This window comes from Carettochelys insculpta, chromosome 8 (assembly GCF_033958435.1).
Source record: "Carettochelys insculpta isolate YL-2023 chromosome 8, ASM3395843v1, whole genome shotgun sequence".
Taxonomy (NCBI): Eukaryota; Metazoa; Chordata; order Testudines; family Carettochelyidae; genus Carettochelys; species Carettochelys insculpta.
In genome coordinates, this window is record NC_134144.1 from 53,787,364 (window position 1) to 53,803,238 (window position 15,875).

The 15,875-nt window shown below is 37.6% G+C and overlaps 1 protein-coding gene across 1 annotated transcript in view; it reads right to left on the minus strand.

Annotated features, from left to right (window-relative positions):
• Positions 1-15,875, minus strand: part of KYNU (kynureninase) — an 88,711-nt gene that overhangs the window by 33,005 nt on the left and 39,831 nt on the right. The window contains exons 8-9 of the mRNA XM_075001566.1: positions 9,086-9,184; positions 8,648-8,721 (exon numbers count right to left, since the gene is read on the minus strand). Of these exons, the coding sequence (XP_074857667.1) occupies positions 8,648-8,721; positions 9,086-9,184 (173 nt within the window). The remainder of the gene's footprint in view (positions 1-8,647; positions 8,722-9,085; positions 9,185-15,875) is intronic.

Sequence of the window (15,875 nt, forward strand, 5' to 3'; positions counted from 1 at the left end):
GGAATTATTTACAAATGTTATAAGGACAATTTGCACAACATTATCTGTTTTATTAATGAAAACAGCAGACTCAGGACAGACCTGTGTAGGATATAGTACATATGTCCTACCAATATGACAGCAAACCATTGATAAATACCCTTTTGAGTATGGTATTATAATCAATTTTCAATCCAAATGATAGTAATATCATCTAGGCCACATTTCTTTGGTTTGCTTATAAGAATGGCTTGTGTAATTGTGTCAAAAGTTTCAATAAAATTAAGCTATAGCATGTTTATATGTTCCTACCCCCATCAGCTAGATTAGTAAGTCTGATGAAAAAAGAAATAATCAGGGTCCCAAAGCTGAACAAATGAAAATGAGCATAGATATAGTACACATTAACCTGGCTCTCCTTCCTAACCTAAAACTCCTTCCAAAGCTTAATAATTCTCTTGGATATTTGCCATTCACATGGTGCATCCAACAACGTTCCCCTGCAGCCCCATCATGGATCTAGATTGGCCTAATAAATCACTTGTCCCAAGACAATGCAATTAAGCCTAATTAGCCAGTGCCTTTATTCCTAAACTGTGTCTTCCCAGGGGAGATTTTAGCTTTTGGTTTTTAAATTAGCTTAAGGAGCTAAATTGCTCTCTTTGATTTGGCAGGAAAATAGTTTAGTTCTGCCATATAGTCTAGGATAGTTTATGTACTCAAGATACACTTGTTGCACTTCATGAGCAGCTTACAGCTATCATTTAAGTTTCCCAGTACTAACAACAAATGTTTTTACAAACTTCACCCTGTTCATTTTTGTCAGTGACTTTTGACATTACTCCACTGAGCACACCTTCTTGGATGCCTCCTATAGAACCCCTTCTTTGCTCAGGTTGCTATTCATTGGCTTGATTTTCAGAAGCGCTGAGATCTGCATATCCAATTGACTTAAACAGGAATGAATATCACTGAAAATTAAGCCATGTATCTTTTCTCCTTATAAACATCTTCACCAAACAAAGCAGGTATTGAGATTTTTTTTTCTTCCAGCAAAGACTAAGCAACATTCCTGCCCTGTTTGAGAACTATTTTTCTTCCTTAGAATAACTCTCTATTCCCCAGGATGGGAAGATGTATTGTTTTATACCAGTTTTAGCCATTTTTGACACAATAAGGATGGTTCTAGATGTGGCATTTCTTCAGAGCAATACTACTGCTACTACTACTACTATTACTACTACTATTACTAATAATAATAATGATAAACCCTCCAACAACCTAGAATAAAAACCTACCAGCTGGAAGGGATACAGATGCAGGAACCAGATGCAAAGCAGACTGTATAAGCTTAATTTTCAGGGATGCTCACATCTCCATAACATCAGTAGGGTTGTGGTAGCCCAGGACCTCTGAAGACACAGGCAGCTTAGTTGGTATTTGCTTGTCTTTAATCAGTTTAAAGAGCCTGCTACCAGGACAGCATACTGAGATAAAGAGTTTGTAACAGGATGAACCCAGGCCTTCCGATTTTTGTTACAGACCATGCAGTCAAAAGGAAAGGCAATCCTCTGGTAAAGGTAGAATTCTTGCCTTCCTAATAACCAAGAACTTGTCTGACGATCCTAAGTTTTTGAAAATAGGAGCCTGCTATATATGAAATAGCTATGTCCTTGTTTTTCCTTTGATATTTTGTGTCTGTAATGAAAGTAAGATGCTTTTTAGACATCAACAGTTTCCTGTATGTACACCACTCCACCACCACATCACACAGAATGTTTATTTTTAAACTTTAGTGCAGTCTAGCAGCAGGTGAGGACTCGATAAAACCTTTTGTTTTTAACAAAATATTTCTTTACTCTTCTGCCAAAGCTTATCTATTATTCTACTAGTTGCTTTGCATACATTTATTTTCCTTTCATCTTTTAAAATTATGCTATACTTCTTATTATAAGAATTTAAATAAGAAATTTTTTCTTTCTCTTCCCCCTAACCCAGGACTCTGTCCATTTTTTTTCACATCAGTTGTTCCAGTACACAACAGGGTTAAATAAACTGCTGAATTGTAACTGCAAGTGGTATCATATAAATATTTGTTTCCATCGTGCCTTCCATTTCAGGCACTTGACAAATACTATTTTTTTATTTATCATATTGTTGGTAGATTTTGTTATTTTCAATTTTTATAAATTGGAAAACTGAGGCACACAGAAGATAAAGGGGAGCCTTTCAAAGTACAAAGGAGTGAGGCACCTGTCATTTGTACATTGAACATTTATCTCTATGTGATTCACTTGAGGCTGCATAGCAACTGTGTAATATAGCCAGGAATATAGCAAAATTCCCTCCTTTACAGCCTGGAACCAGGCCCGCCAATGGGAGAGAGGTGCATAGGAGGGCATTTGCCCCCAGGTTTGGCATTTCAAAGAGGCCCAGAGCTCAGTTTGAGGCCACAGCTACTTTGGCAGAAGTGACAGCCAGAGCCCCTTTGACCTTATGCAGCAGTGCTGCTACAGTTGGGAGTGGTTGTGAGGGAGCGGGGAAGTGTGGGGCTGACAGTTGACTATTCTTTGCCCCACCCCTTCTGCTGTTGGCTCTGCCCCTTCCATGGTGCAGAGTCAGCCCCCCCTGCCACCTTGCCCTGCTTGCTTTGAACTTAGAGACTTAGCCTGTCTTTCTTCACCAGAAAACAGAAACATTAAATACTGGAGTTTGTTTCAGCCTACATTCAGGAAATTAAATATTAATTATACAGCCTCAGTCCCAAAACACATTTCTTGCTCTGACTGAGACCAACCTTCTTTATATAACTGTCAATATAAGCATATGTGGGGAAGCCATCTTAGCCCAAGTTGATTGAATCAGTGTGCATTCTAATAAGGTCCCCTCAGTATTGAAAGCATTAATTCAGCCCTGGTGTCAAAAGTGGTCTCAACCCTTGTCAAAGTCAACACTATAAAGACTGTTGACTTCAAAAGTCAAATTAATCCAAAGTTCAACTGAATGAAGAAAGGGAAGAAAAGCTAGAAAAATATCATCTGACAATTAAGGTAATTCTGATCAGGAAACTTTTGATGAAACAGTTTTTGCGTTAGAAAATGCTGATTCATCTAACTTGAAACTTGTTGTGGGAATATACTGATTTAAACTGTACTTTTCTCAAAAAATGTTTTTTCAGGATTATGGCCAAAACCAGATGAAGAAAGCATTTCACATTGCAATAACCATGTGTTCCCCACACTCATGTGAAACATGGGAAAACCAGCTTTGTGTCTCATATCTGAATCTGCCTGAGCAGGAGCTGAACCTGCATCTTTAACATCCCAGGTGAAGCCCCTGAGCACTAGAATCCATGTGTGTCTTATCTGCTCAGTCTAGAACTGGCCCAGCAAATATTTCAAAAATTATATGAAGAAGGAGAAATAATGACTCTACAATGAGTGATTATGTTACTCATGTGGCTGTTAAATTATATATGCAAAGTGGAAAAACTCCAAAAGGAAAGCATGAAAGAGACTGATTTTAGAATAGTAACAGAGAGGTAGCCTTGTTAGTGTTAGTCTGTACTCCAACAAAACAAAACAGCAGAAATGTAGCACTTTAAAGACTAACAAAATGATTTATTCAGTGATGAGCTTTCATGGGACAGACCCATGATGATGAAGTCCCACGAAAGCGTATCACTGAATAAATAATTTTGCTAGTCTTTAAAGTGCTACCTCTCTGCTGTTTTGTTTTGATTTTAGAATGGTCAGGAATCTGATGGTCAGGACACTCAGCTCTGATGTGAAAGATCTTCAGTCAAGACCCTGGTGTACTACAAGTAGAGAAGTTATGTTTACACTGTGCCCCTAACTCAAAATAAGATATGCAATTTGAACTACGCAAATTACGTATCCTATTTTGAGTCAATTTTGAAATAGGCTATTTCAGGTCCGTGCCAAATTTTGAAATACTGCACTATTTAGAGGCATCCCTTACTCCTTCCACACTGAGGGACAGAAGGATGTTGAAACAGCACACCCAGTATTTTGAAAAATACTTAGAAATACCGAGTGCGTTTCCCAAATGCGGAATTACTATTTCAGAATACCTTGGTATCTGAAATAACTCTACAGTGTAAATATAGCCAGAGGAACTGGGACATCTCCCAAGTCAGTTGCATGACTACCATGATATTAGCTGTTCTTGTATGGACTGGTCTCATTCTCTTGTTTTTCACAAAGAACCTGAAAAGGCCCAGTTTTGGCTGATGTATACAGGGAAAAAATGTTGAAATTTCAAAAAACTTTGCATGACAAGACCACTTTTCTTCCCTGCTTTACCTTGGACTCTATTACTAATTACAGGAAAGAGGTCCCTTGGCATACCCACTGGATCATCATCTTTGAAAGGTGGCCAAAATGTCCAGTTTATATGACAAGGCAATAAAATAGTTTGAAAAAATATAATTATGTAGTCAATAGCTTGAATATGAAGGATGAGATAAGTTAAAGAAATCAATATGGGTGGTTAGAGTGGTTTACATAATATTAGCCAGGGGTTGAAAACAACTTGTCAAATAATTTAAAGGACACAGAGATCAACTGGATTGGAATTTAATTGCACACTTGAGGGTGAATGGCTGAAATAAGAGATGATAGAAGAAAAAAACGATGAAAAAAATGAAAAGAGATTTGAGGCTTCTGTGTTTGAAAGAACTTGTCTGGCCACTGGGTGTCATCCTTGAATCAAATGATGATTAAAGACCTTTTTTAGTTACAGCATAAAATCTGCAAATTCAGTAGCAGTTAAATTCCACTCTATTTGATTGTACACCGTACAGCAAATTGTTCTGAATTTAAATCAGCTATAAAATTGAATACTTTGACACAGACAAATTCTCTTTTGTGTCATGGCTTTTATTTGGAAACCTGAGGTGGCTAGTTTTTGGGGGATGAGTGGGGAGGAAGGCAAGTTGGCATATTAACAACAATTTGATCTTCAAGTCTCAGCATATGCAAAATAACTATGGCTATTAAGGTCATGACAAAATTTCCAACTGAAAGTCTGGGGTTGTGTTCTTTTCTTAAATTTTTCATTGTCCTGCTTTTCTGACCTTTCACTGCACTACTTTAATGTAATTTGATTAAGAGATGGTCCCTTGTTGCAAAGATTGCACCCACAGTTCTACTCCTCCAACATTTGCAGCTATACGGGCTCAGAGTTCTGATCCTAAATTCAGAATCTGCTACACAGATAAAGACAGGGTCTCACCTCAACATTCAGATGGAGATCTTGATCTGAACTTCAAAGTTAGGGGAGCTTAAACCCAGAGACTGGCTTCAGTGACATCTCCAATGTATATAGAAGAAACCTCTTAATGGGGATATAGATTGTTCAGTTCTGTAACCTGTGATTGTTCAGTTCTGTAACCTGTAGCTATTTTTGTCCTTAATAATGTTCAGTTATCTGGAGGTAGTATAGGACTGAATGATTAGGTATGGGGAAACTGATCAAGTAACAGACTCTAATCTTAGGCCAATACACAAAGCCGAGATGTTGCATTCATCAAGATTTTGAAAGTTAAGAAAAGAGAGCTATTCCCACCACGGTGTATATCTGTTTTTTCATTCACTCAGAATAAACCATTCCTCTCACTACAAGGCCTCCTTCCTCTCTCGTGTAACCAACATCTTCCCCAATTAGACCGTAATTCCTTTATACTCCCACCCATCCAAAATATGCTTGAAGATGGGTGTAGGATCCAACAGACCTAGCTGCATTAGCCCTAGAATGCAGTGTGTATACATGCCTGGGGGTGGAGCCAAAGTGTGGTTTTGTATACAGCAGCAAAGAAGAGATGCATTTTTGTATGTCCTGTTGGACATAGGAACCGTAAAAAGGTGACCAGGACTAGAATAATGGAAAAGTGCAGAGATGAGCTAGTTAGCTTGTTTTATTCAGACGTGAATGCTTATTGGGAGACTGAAGGGCAGGAGAAAAGGATATGCATCTTTTGGAGCAGCTGAGTTAATCTTCTGAGTGCAGGTGTGGGGAGTGGAGGGGTATGGAAAATAGTTGAGGGGAAGAAAAGATGGGAGATTGAAAATGGGGGAGAGAAATAATTGCGGGAATAGTTCAGATGAACATACACGTTTGCTGGCAAATACTTCAAGCAAATCAAAATGTAGGAGGATCAGCTTATATGTGGACGTAAGCCCTATAATGGGATCTCAGTTGTGAGCACCTAAGATGATTCCAAGAAGCAATGGGCATTGTTGTTTTATCTATTAGCAGTCTAGACAGTCTCGGAGGCTGCATATAACGTAATGCAATTGGTTACAATAATACTATTTCTCTTTGAAATTTGATTTAGTTTACTTCAGTCCCAGCTAAAACAAAAATAAGTACCAATATTTTCTCCAGGTGTTACATCACAAAAGATGTGTTTACATTTGCTAATGTATTAAAATCACAATCTGACTATTTTTAAAATGACAGCATCTCTATAACATTTTAAACAACTATTTCTATGTATGCAGCCAACTTGGAGAACATTATAGGTGCCTAGGTGACTTGGAGTTATAGTCTTGCAGAGAATATAACCCAGCTTTTTATGAATTACAAAGTCTTTGAGAAATTCATGTAATCTTCCCTAGATTTAAAACTAGGTACAATTTTAATGAAAACATGGCAGTGTAAGAGAATAAATAATCAGAGCTAGAACAATCTTTGATTTTGTTCACAAACCACAGACAAAGGTTTTTCAAAAAGTCTAACTTGGTAAGGGAAACAAAGTGGGCAAGATAACATCTTTTATGGGATCAACTTCTGTCAGGCCAAAGAAAGGTATTCAGTATTTACATTTTAAAGGATAATTTGAGGTACTCTCCTTATATTGGACTGTCTTTTAGAAAGGATTGGGGTCACTTATTTTTAATGTTATAACCATTTTTTTCATATTAGATTGCATTTAAACCTCAAAGCAGAATCCAGGAAGAAGGTCTGTTTAGGGTATACACATGCATGAATTAATGACGTTTAAAGCTGTCATAATTTACTAAAATTTTCAGTCATCAGTTTAGCATAAAATGAAGTTAATGAACTTTTGCCTAAATTGCATTAGCTAGTATTTACAATATAGCTGACAAATTAAACCAGCAATTTAAAAAAAGCTTTCAGTCTACGAAAACTGGACATCACATCCCATTCTAGGGGAAGCACTTACTTTCCGTAATGTAATCTGAAACACCCATATATTTTCATTGCAACACCTTGTAATTTACAGCAAAATAGAAGACTTTAGCAATTCCATTTTAGCAATACAAAACCAAACAAAAAACTCCATAATTACAGCAACCGTCCACAAGAATTTGTCTTGGCTTCATGTTGTGGGTTGCATTTTTTTCCTTTGTTTTGTTTTTAAACAAATTAGACCTCTGGTCCTTCAATAACTCTGAAGAGACTGAAACCAATATCTCGCTGATTTCAGTGGGGTGCTATGCAGACACCAGGGTCTGCACATGTGGAGTTCGTTGCAGCACTAGGACCTTTGATCATGACCCTATAAGCCACTTGCTGATAAGGATAGCCTTTTTTCATAAGTAATCCCATTCATGTTTGCAGTGTTGTGACACACATGCAAGTCCCAGGATTTTACGATGTAAAGGTAAGCTAGGTAATGTTGGTCTGATGCTGAAAGAGACAAAATTTTGACAACTTTGTGCAAGCTCAAAAGCTTATCTTTTTCACCAAGATAAATTGGTCCAATAAAAGTATTACCTAACCCACTTTTTCTCTAATCTCATTCACATCAGTGGGTTTACTTCTGAAAGTACATATTGGCTGCTTTAAGCATTTACACTCAGCCGTTGTTTAAAAACTCCCTCAGGTTTGAAACCTGGAGGCCATTTGTTTGGTTTGATATGATTAAACTGATTCCTTCTATGCAAAAACTGAAATAAAAAATTAAGGGGTGAAAACAATTGACTGAAATGGAAAAAATGATCTCATGAACCCTTGTGAAGTGAGACTGTTGAGAAGTATAACTCTATTCCTTTATTCTATGCAGTAGAAAAAACCCCCCAGCTTTCAGTTAAGTTAGTTTAATTAAGTGGTCACATTTCTTCTTTTTCTTTTGGGGACAATAGAGAAGACAAAAATATTGTATATTGCATACTGAGCTATCCTCTTCAACAATAAGTAACCTTATATACTTATACAGTAGTATACAAAATACGAACTTTACAATTGAATTCATTCAAATTTGGGAATGTGTATTGTGTATCCCTAATTCAGCACCCTCCCTAAGTGCCTTCTGTTTCACATGAATCTTAAGAGAACAACCCCTTTAATCAGGAGACACAAGTTAAAAATTGTGAGAAATCTCAGAAGAAGAAACTAGTGATTTCCTCTATTAAGGTATTCAGTTCAGAAGACTTCAAGAATTTCAGGCCAAAACCTCAGAAGAAATATCTTATGAAATTCTAATATCATTGAACCAGAAATTCATCCCTGGCGGGACCTAGAAACTGAACTTCTAAAACCTTATCCTCAGTCAAAAAAACAGAATAAATCAACAATGTCACAAAAGCAAAAGCATATGTCTGATAGGGAAAGAGAGATGCGTTTTCCCTTTTTAATTGCACACCACCCCGACATCTCTTTGGTATGTAGAAATACTTACGCTGGTTTAACAGTCTGGGAATGTTTCTTATGAATGTAGGCACCAGCTAGGCCTCCAGCTCCAGAGTTTAAATACTGTAAAGAATATATTAAGATTTATATATTTTGCTCTCATTATTTCTCAACCTCCCTCCATAAAGACAGGATGATATAACAGTTTTAATAAGGGTTTTGGTTGCAGCTCTTTGGCCTCATCTATTGTCTTAAAGTGGGGACCTTGGTGAAGATATTGGGAGATAATCCTAAATATTTCATTTCTTCAGATTTATCTTAAAAACCAGCATACCCATGCAATCTGCATTTACACCTTAGACAAAGGCTCTGTTTGAATTTTGGTCCAAGGGGCCTGTACAGTTCCTATTTGATCTGAGCCTCTTTGCCCTTTCTTCAGAAAAGCATAATTATTAAAAACACTATCAAATATTGGAGCAACACGCACCTTGTAGGAGCACCAGCAGGCAAAATCAACTCCCCAGTCATGTAAATGTAGTTCTATGTTACCAACAGCATGAGCCAGGTCAAAGCCAACATAGCAACCCTAGAGGAAAGAGAGGATCTTAATATACTCCCTAGAAGGAGAATCACTGTAAAAGTGAAATTTATATGTGTTCATATCTGCTCCCGAAATAACTGCACCAACAAAATCTTATCTATTTGATTTGGTGATAAAAACAAGTTTTGTAGCCAGTACACACACATACACGTACACATCTCTATATTCAATCCCAAATAAATAATTTTATGGGCTTATATTCAAGGATACAACTCTATGGCCCTAAATTTGATCTAGTCTAATGCTGTGACAGTAGGTGAAATAAAAATAATAGTAATAATTAAAGGATAGATTTTGGCATGCTCAAAGACAAGATAAATAATTTATTTGTATCAATTACTCAGTAAAGGTCTGAGCTGCTAAATATTTGAAGCTCACATTGCCTTTGCAATTTTGTGAGCTTAGCACTTATGGACATCTGTCCCTTAGGATTTTGTAGCAGTTGAGATAGCATCACATACAGTACCATGAATTTTAATATCTATTGCACCTGTCCCTATGACAGTCTAGAAAACCACGCCTCCCTGCTCCATGAAATAACTATAGAATGGCCATATCTAAGGAATAAAAACAAAAACAATTGGAATAAAGAAACATGAAACAAAATGTTTTATATAGAAAATGACCACTGGATGGCAGCATTTTTTAAATTAAAACAATAATCGAAAACTTGTACTATAATTGTAGTCATTAAAGCAAAGAAAAATAATACTGTATTTTGCACCTAGACTAAACATTAATATTATTGCACATTTTTCTCTAAAGACACAAACAGCCTGTTTAGCAGTGGCATGGTAGGAATGAGTAAAACCATGGACTTTAATATATCTTAGCCCTGTAATAACAAAGGATATTTTTAAAAATCTCATTTTGCTGTCTCCTGCACAAAAGGCATCCCAGTTAAATTATTAAAAAGAATAATTTAGTATACTTAATTCCATCTAAAAACTATCTAGCTAACCAAATGAAAGAGCATTTGTAAAAGTGAGACCACTTATTCTAATGAGAGTGTTAATGAAGTTGTGAGACTGTAAAATGTTCTCAAAATGATGGGCTGAACTGCCAATGCCCCATCATACGCCCAATAAAAATATTAAGGATGGGTGAACTGACACAAGGGCAGTATTCAGGTTTGGCTTGATAAACATTCTGTCATTCACATATCAAGAAGCTGCCTACACAGGAATGTTAAGGATAGTTAAAATGAATCAACTAAAGGAGTGAAGATCATTTTTACTAAATACCCATGTGGATGCTCTCATTCAGAAGTTGTGTCCTTAGTTTACAGTAGCTTAATAAAACATAAACTACAGCAAATCAGGGCCATGTCACTTATAAATGAGTGCCCAGAGAGATATTTAATGCATATCAATGTTTCGCCTTGTCAATTACTTTTAACTTTTCTGAGTGATGCCATATCCTGAGTTGCAGCTCATCTGTTGATCTTTCATAAGATTCACATTGTTTCCCATGAAAGTCAGGACTGCTGGGTGAATACCATTTCTTAAGTTATTTTGACACTTCTGGTCTAAACAAAAATTGGTAAATGGCCAAAAGCATATCAGTAAAAAATTAAATAATTAACTTATTTAAATATAAATCTCAATAAATTCTGTTCATATTCAAGTTATGCATGAGGAACATTTTTTTTCTTCTGCTGAACTGGTTCACCCATACCCAAAGAACATGTCACTTTTCTACAAAAGCAATCTGACAAGCAAAAAGAAGAGAACTAAGAAAGCCCATCGTTTAAAATGTCCACCATACTATTTTATAGTTGTGTTGGTCCTAGGCTGAAAAAAAAGAGAGACAAAGTAGACTATAATATATCTTATTGGACCAACTTCTGTTGACAAGTTTTTGAGTTACACAGGTCTTTCCTTCTGCTACTTCATATTGGTGAGGCAGAACAAAACCCCTCAAAGATGGATGGCCTTGTGGTCAAGGCACCAAAGTGGGACTTTGAATTTTCAATGTCAATGGACAGGGGTATGATCTTGGGTGAGTCTTCTATCCTTTACCTAAGTTGACATATCTGAACTGGCAATAATCATGCCTCTCTATCTATCATGTGGCACAGGCCTATAAACAGTAAGACTCCATACACGTAGGCTAAGTCTAGACAAGAGGGATTTTTCAGGGAGCCACCACATAACCCTGTCTGCTGTGCTTCTGGGTGGCTGTTTTTACAGAAGAGCAGTCAGGCAGTCTGGCCACTCTCTGGCAACAGAGAAGATCACTCTTCTGATGCACTCTTCTGATCACTCTTCTGATCTGCTAACAATTTTTTTGCAAGAGCTCTTCAGACAAAAACTTCTGCCAACAAATCCCTCTAGTTTAAACATAGCCATAGACTGTAACAGCAATTAAAGCGAACTAAAAGAGCTCTGTCTGCACCAATCATGCAGGAAGGAGTATTCTGAGGGAATGTTGCTCCCCAAAGGTACGGAGACCAGGGGGAGCTCTCCATCTACTTTTAGCAGAAGAGAGAGATCTGTGTTCCTAACTACTTCCTCATCTTTATTTTAACTTTTGAAACACATTGCTGGAAAGAATCTGGGGACTTGCTGATAACTGGCAGGTAACAGCTCAGCATGGTCAATGACATTTGGAGAGAAAGAATTGACAGCTTCACGCAAGCACAGCTCAGACATTTTAGAAAGCAAGTCAGGAAGAGAAATGAAGATGTAGGATTTTAAAGCATTTCCTACCGGGATCTTAGAGATTCAAAATAGTCTACATGTTGTACACACTGTGCTGAAGAGACATGACTTTATTACATAACTTATTATAAAAAAGTGAACTTGGAAATTAAAGTTTTCTAGGGGTTGATTGTTTGTTCAATAGATTAGAGGGTTACACCTAAAAAGATGACTTTATTTTTTTTAAAGTAAGTATTGCTTTACCCTCTACTGCCTACACCCTGCCGAGGTGAACTTGGTGTAATATGTAGTCATTTCCATTTATCTGAGAGTCCAAAGATTGGAAAATAGCTTGAGGTGATTTCTGAAGCTTAATTTAGTTCATTTAATATTTAATGGCTTAATGAAGCTGTCCATGTTCAGAGTTTTCACTCTGGGAGGAATCTTAGTTTAAGCAGAGAACTTAGGAAATTGATTTAAAAAATTCAAAAGGAAATCAGCAATTTAATTCACACATAATTGACCTCAGTCTTCTTAAAACACCTTTTCAGACCTTGCACTGTAAATCTCTGTTTAAGCAGTTTTAGGGTAACAGTTGCGATTTACCATTTAGGCTCCATGTTTAAAAGATTTTAAAAACCTTCTTGGAAGGAACATTCCCCTCTGCTACACTGTTTGAGTACAATACTTAAAGGGGATTGTTATATAAAATGTATTTATTCCTTTTCACCTTTCATCTTGCATTTTACCCTTCCTTGCATTTTTTTTCTATTCTCCCCAAGTTACTTTCTGTTTAGGAGATGTGCTTGGTTATTAGTCATCAGTGCATTTTGATCTGAACTTGAGGATATTGTGGCTCATTCGTATTTTAGCATCCCAAAGATTAAAGCTTTCTTTTGATAGGCTTGCTATTGGCTTTTTAGGAGTTTCATTCTAGCCACCAACAATTTCATCATCCTCAAAAGAACCAGAAAGAAATGTGGTCTTTTAGGTAGCTGAGCCTCAGTCTGTCAAAAGCCTGAGGGTGAAGAGTTGAATGGGGAGACATGGAAGTACAGAGCACTAATGTGATGTGATACTTACTAGTCTTCCCTGCTTGTATGTCAGGCCACTAAGACTATGTCTCGATAGCAGGTTTCTGTTAACAAAATTTTGTCGACAGAAGTTTTGCTGACAAAGTGGCTGTGTCTACACTTGCATTCCCCTTTCTAAAGAGGTACGCAAAATGAGGCAAATCAAAAATGCAAATGAGGGGCAGACTTGCATATCTGATACCTCACTTGCATATTCTTATTTTGAAATAGCTTCTTTTGAAAGAAGAAAACCAGTGTAGACGCTGCTCTTTCGAAACTAAACCCCATCTTCTAAAGAATCTATAAAAAAAGGGAAGAAGAATTCTTTCGAATTTGGGATTTATTTTCGAAAGAGCAGTGTCTACACTGGTTTTCTTCTTTCAAAAGAAGCTATTTCAAAATAAGAATATGCAAATGAGGTGTCAGATATGCAAGTCTGCCCCTCATTTGCATTTTTGATTTACCTCATTTTGCGTACCTCTTTCGAAAGGGGAATGCAAGTGTAGACAAAGCCAGTGTGTGTCCAGACTGCAGATCTGTTGGCAGAGATCTGCCCATTGGGAGCATTCTGTCAATGTCCCAAAATACCTCTTTTCACAAGGAAGAAGGAATGTCTCAACAGAGGGGATTTTTCTGACAATTGGCCACATGTGGGTGGGCCAAACGTCAGCAAAGCCTCTCCCAACAGAACTGTCAGCTAAGGATACACAAATGCATTGTGAAATTTGTGTATCTTTTGATGAAAATTCTCAGCAATCTAGACAAAGCCTAAGTGCTGACATGGTGGGTTGATGCCTTGGGGATGGGGACAGGGATGAGGTCAACTCAGGATACCTTTTCTAGTTATGACACTAGTTATGAATTCTATCTCATCTGGGTACTTCATAAACCTACTGTCATTCACCTGCTTATTTCTGTGAAGCATTATGACATCTGTCTGACGGCTCTAGTCCTGTCCACTGAGGAGAGAAAGGTAAGAGTCACTGCCATATTGGTTGAACAACTTTTCCAAGATAGTTCATATGTAAACTGAACAAATGGGAGGAGGGGAGATAGTTCCATGTAGAATGGTACATGGGAAAGCTCCTGTGAAAGAACAGTTGTTCATTGTAACTACATGAGATCTGTCCAAGATGAATGAGTGAAGTCAGCTCATTGCTATCCCCGTCTACTCTTATGAGGCTGTGTAACTAAGGCTATATCTAGACTACAGGGATTTGTCAGCCAGAAGTTTGTGTCTGAAGAGAGCTTGCAACGAAACTTCTGTCAACAGATCATGTCCAGACCACACGGTGGATCAAAAGAGTGATCCTCACTGTCAACAGAGAGCAGTCAGAGTGCCTGGCCTCTCTACTGCCAAAATCACCACCTGGAACCACAACAGACAGGGTTCTGCAAAATCCCAGAGGCCTTTTCTGTCGACAGAAGGCCTCCTCAGAACATCCAGACTAGCATTTTATTGACAGATCTCTGTCGACAGCAATGGTTTTCCTCGTGGTGAGTGGGGTACAGTTGTCAATAAAAGTTTACTGTTGACAGAACACACTTGACAGTCTGGACTCTCCATGTGTTTTGTCAACAAAATGGCCATTTTGTTGTCAAAAATCTTTAATCTAGACATAGTCTGAGTTAGTAGCATTTTGTGTTCAATGGAGTTTTAGGCAGTAATGTACATATAGATGTTTCATTAATGGCTGCTGGTACATTGCCTAATCCAGTGGCTTGCAAACTGTGAGTAAGGACCCCAAAATAGGTTATCACTCTGTTTTAATGGGACCATCAGGGTGAGCATTAAATTTGCTAGGGCCTGAGGCTAAAGCCCAAGCCCCACTCCCTGGGGCCATGCCAAAGCCCCAGAATTTCAGCCCTTGATAGCAGTGTTCAAGTCTACTCCCTGGAGCTTAACCTTGGATTTTGTTCCCCCAACCCCTGCCCATGGTGGTGGGGGATTCCCTCTAACTTTTTCCTCCCATGGGTAAAATAAATTGTGTTATGTGTACCAAAGCTGGTGTGGATGTGTACCACCAACAGAAACACATGCTGATGGCTGTGGGCACTCTGCTAACCAGCTGGATGGCACCTGAATCTTACATGGGTGGCTGCCCAAAAATTCAGCTTGCAGAGAACACTGAGCAGGAGGGGCTCAGGTTTTGGCCATCTCTCCATGGGGTCATATGATATTTTTTGTTGTCAGAAAAGTGCAATGAAGTAATCTGAAGAAGAAGGCACTGACGAATTTGGTAAATAAAGGTCTTAAATGTCCTTTGTTAGCTTTACTCTCAGCAACAAAAGGAACTATTCTGTTAAACATGGAATTCTCTGAACAATCTTAGTATTTCTTTAGGACTTTTATTTGCATGATTAGAACCATAAAGAATTTATCCCTAAATTTACACATAACCTAAGGATTAATGTGTGACAAGAGGGGACTTGGTTTGGATGTAACCTGTGCTTTTACTACTGTTTTAGAGAAAACAGCAGTCCTCCAGCTAGTGAGTCTGTGATGAAATACAGTAATAAGGAATAATTCAGTCTCAAGTAAAACATAGGTTCCTGAACTTTTTTACAATGTGAACAACAGCCCAGTACAGAGATTATTAACCCTACCTGTTCCTACTAACAGCTGAGCAACTGACCCTCTTCCCAACAGACATTGCCTAGTAGTCCTGTAACTGTTATATCAATAGCTTATATGATAAAGCAGTACTGAGACATTCTTCATGATTTAACTGCCTTATATAGGAAAAGAAGTTTGTCTTACTTAAAAAATTAATCAAAACATCTCATTTAGTTCTTCAATATTTTTGTTTAAATTGCAGACATCTTCCCCATATTTGATATTTATAGTGATCTCAGGAAGTAACAATTTAATAGACATTTGCAGTTAGTAATTTCTTCCTAACCCTTCAGCTCCCATAGCTGATTTGTCAGTTTTCATTTAATTTTTCTTTAGGTTTTTCA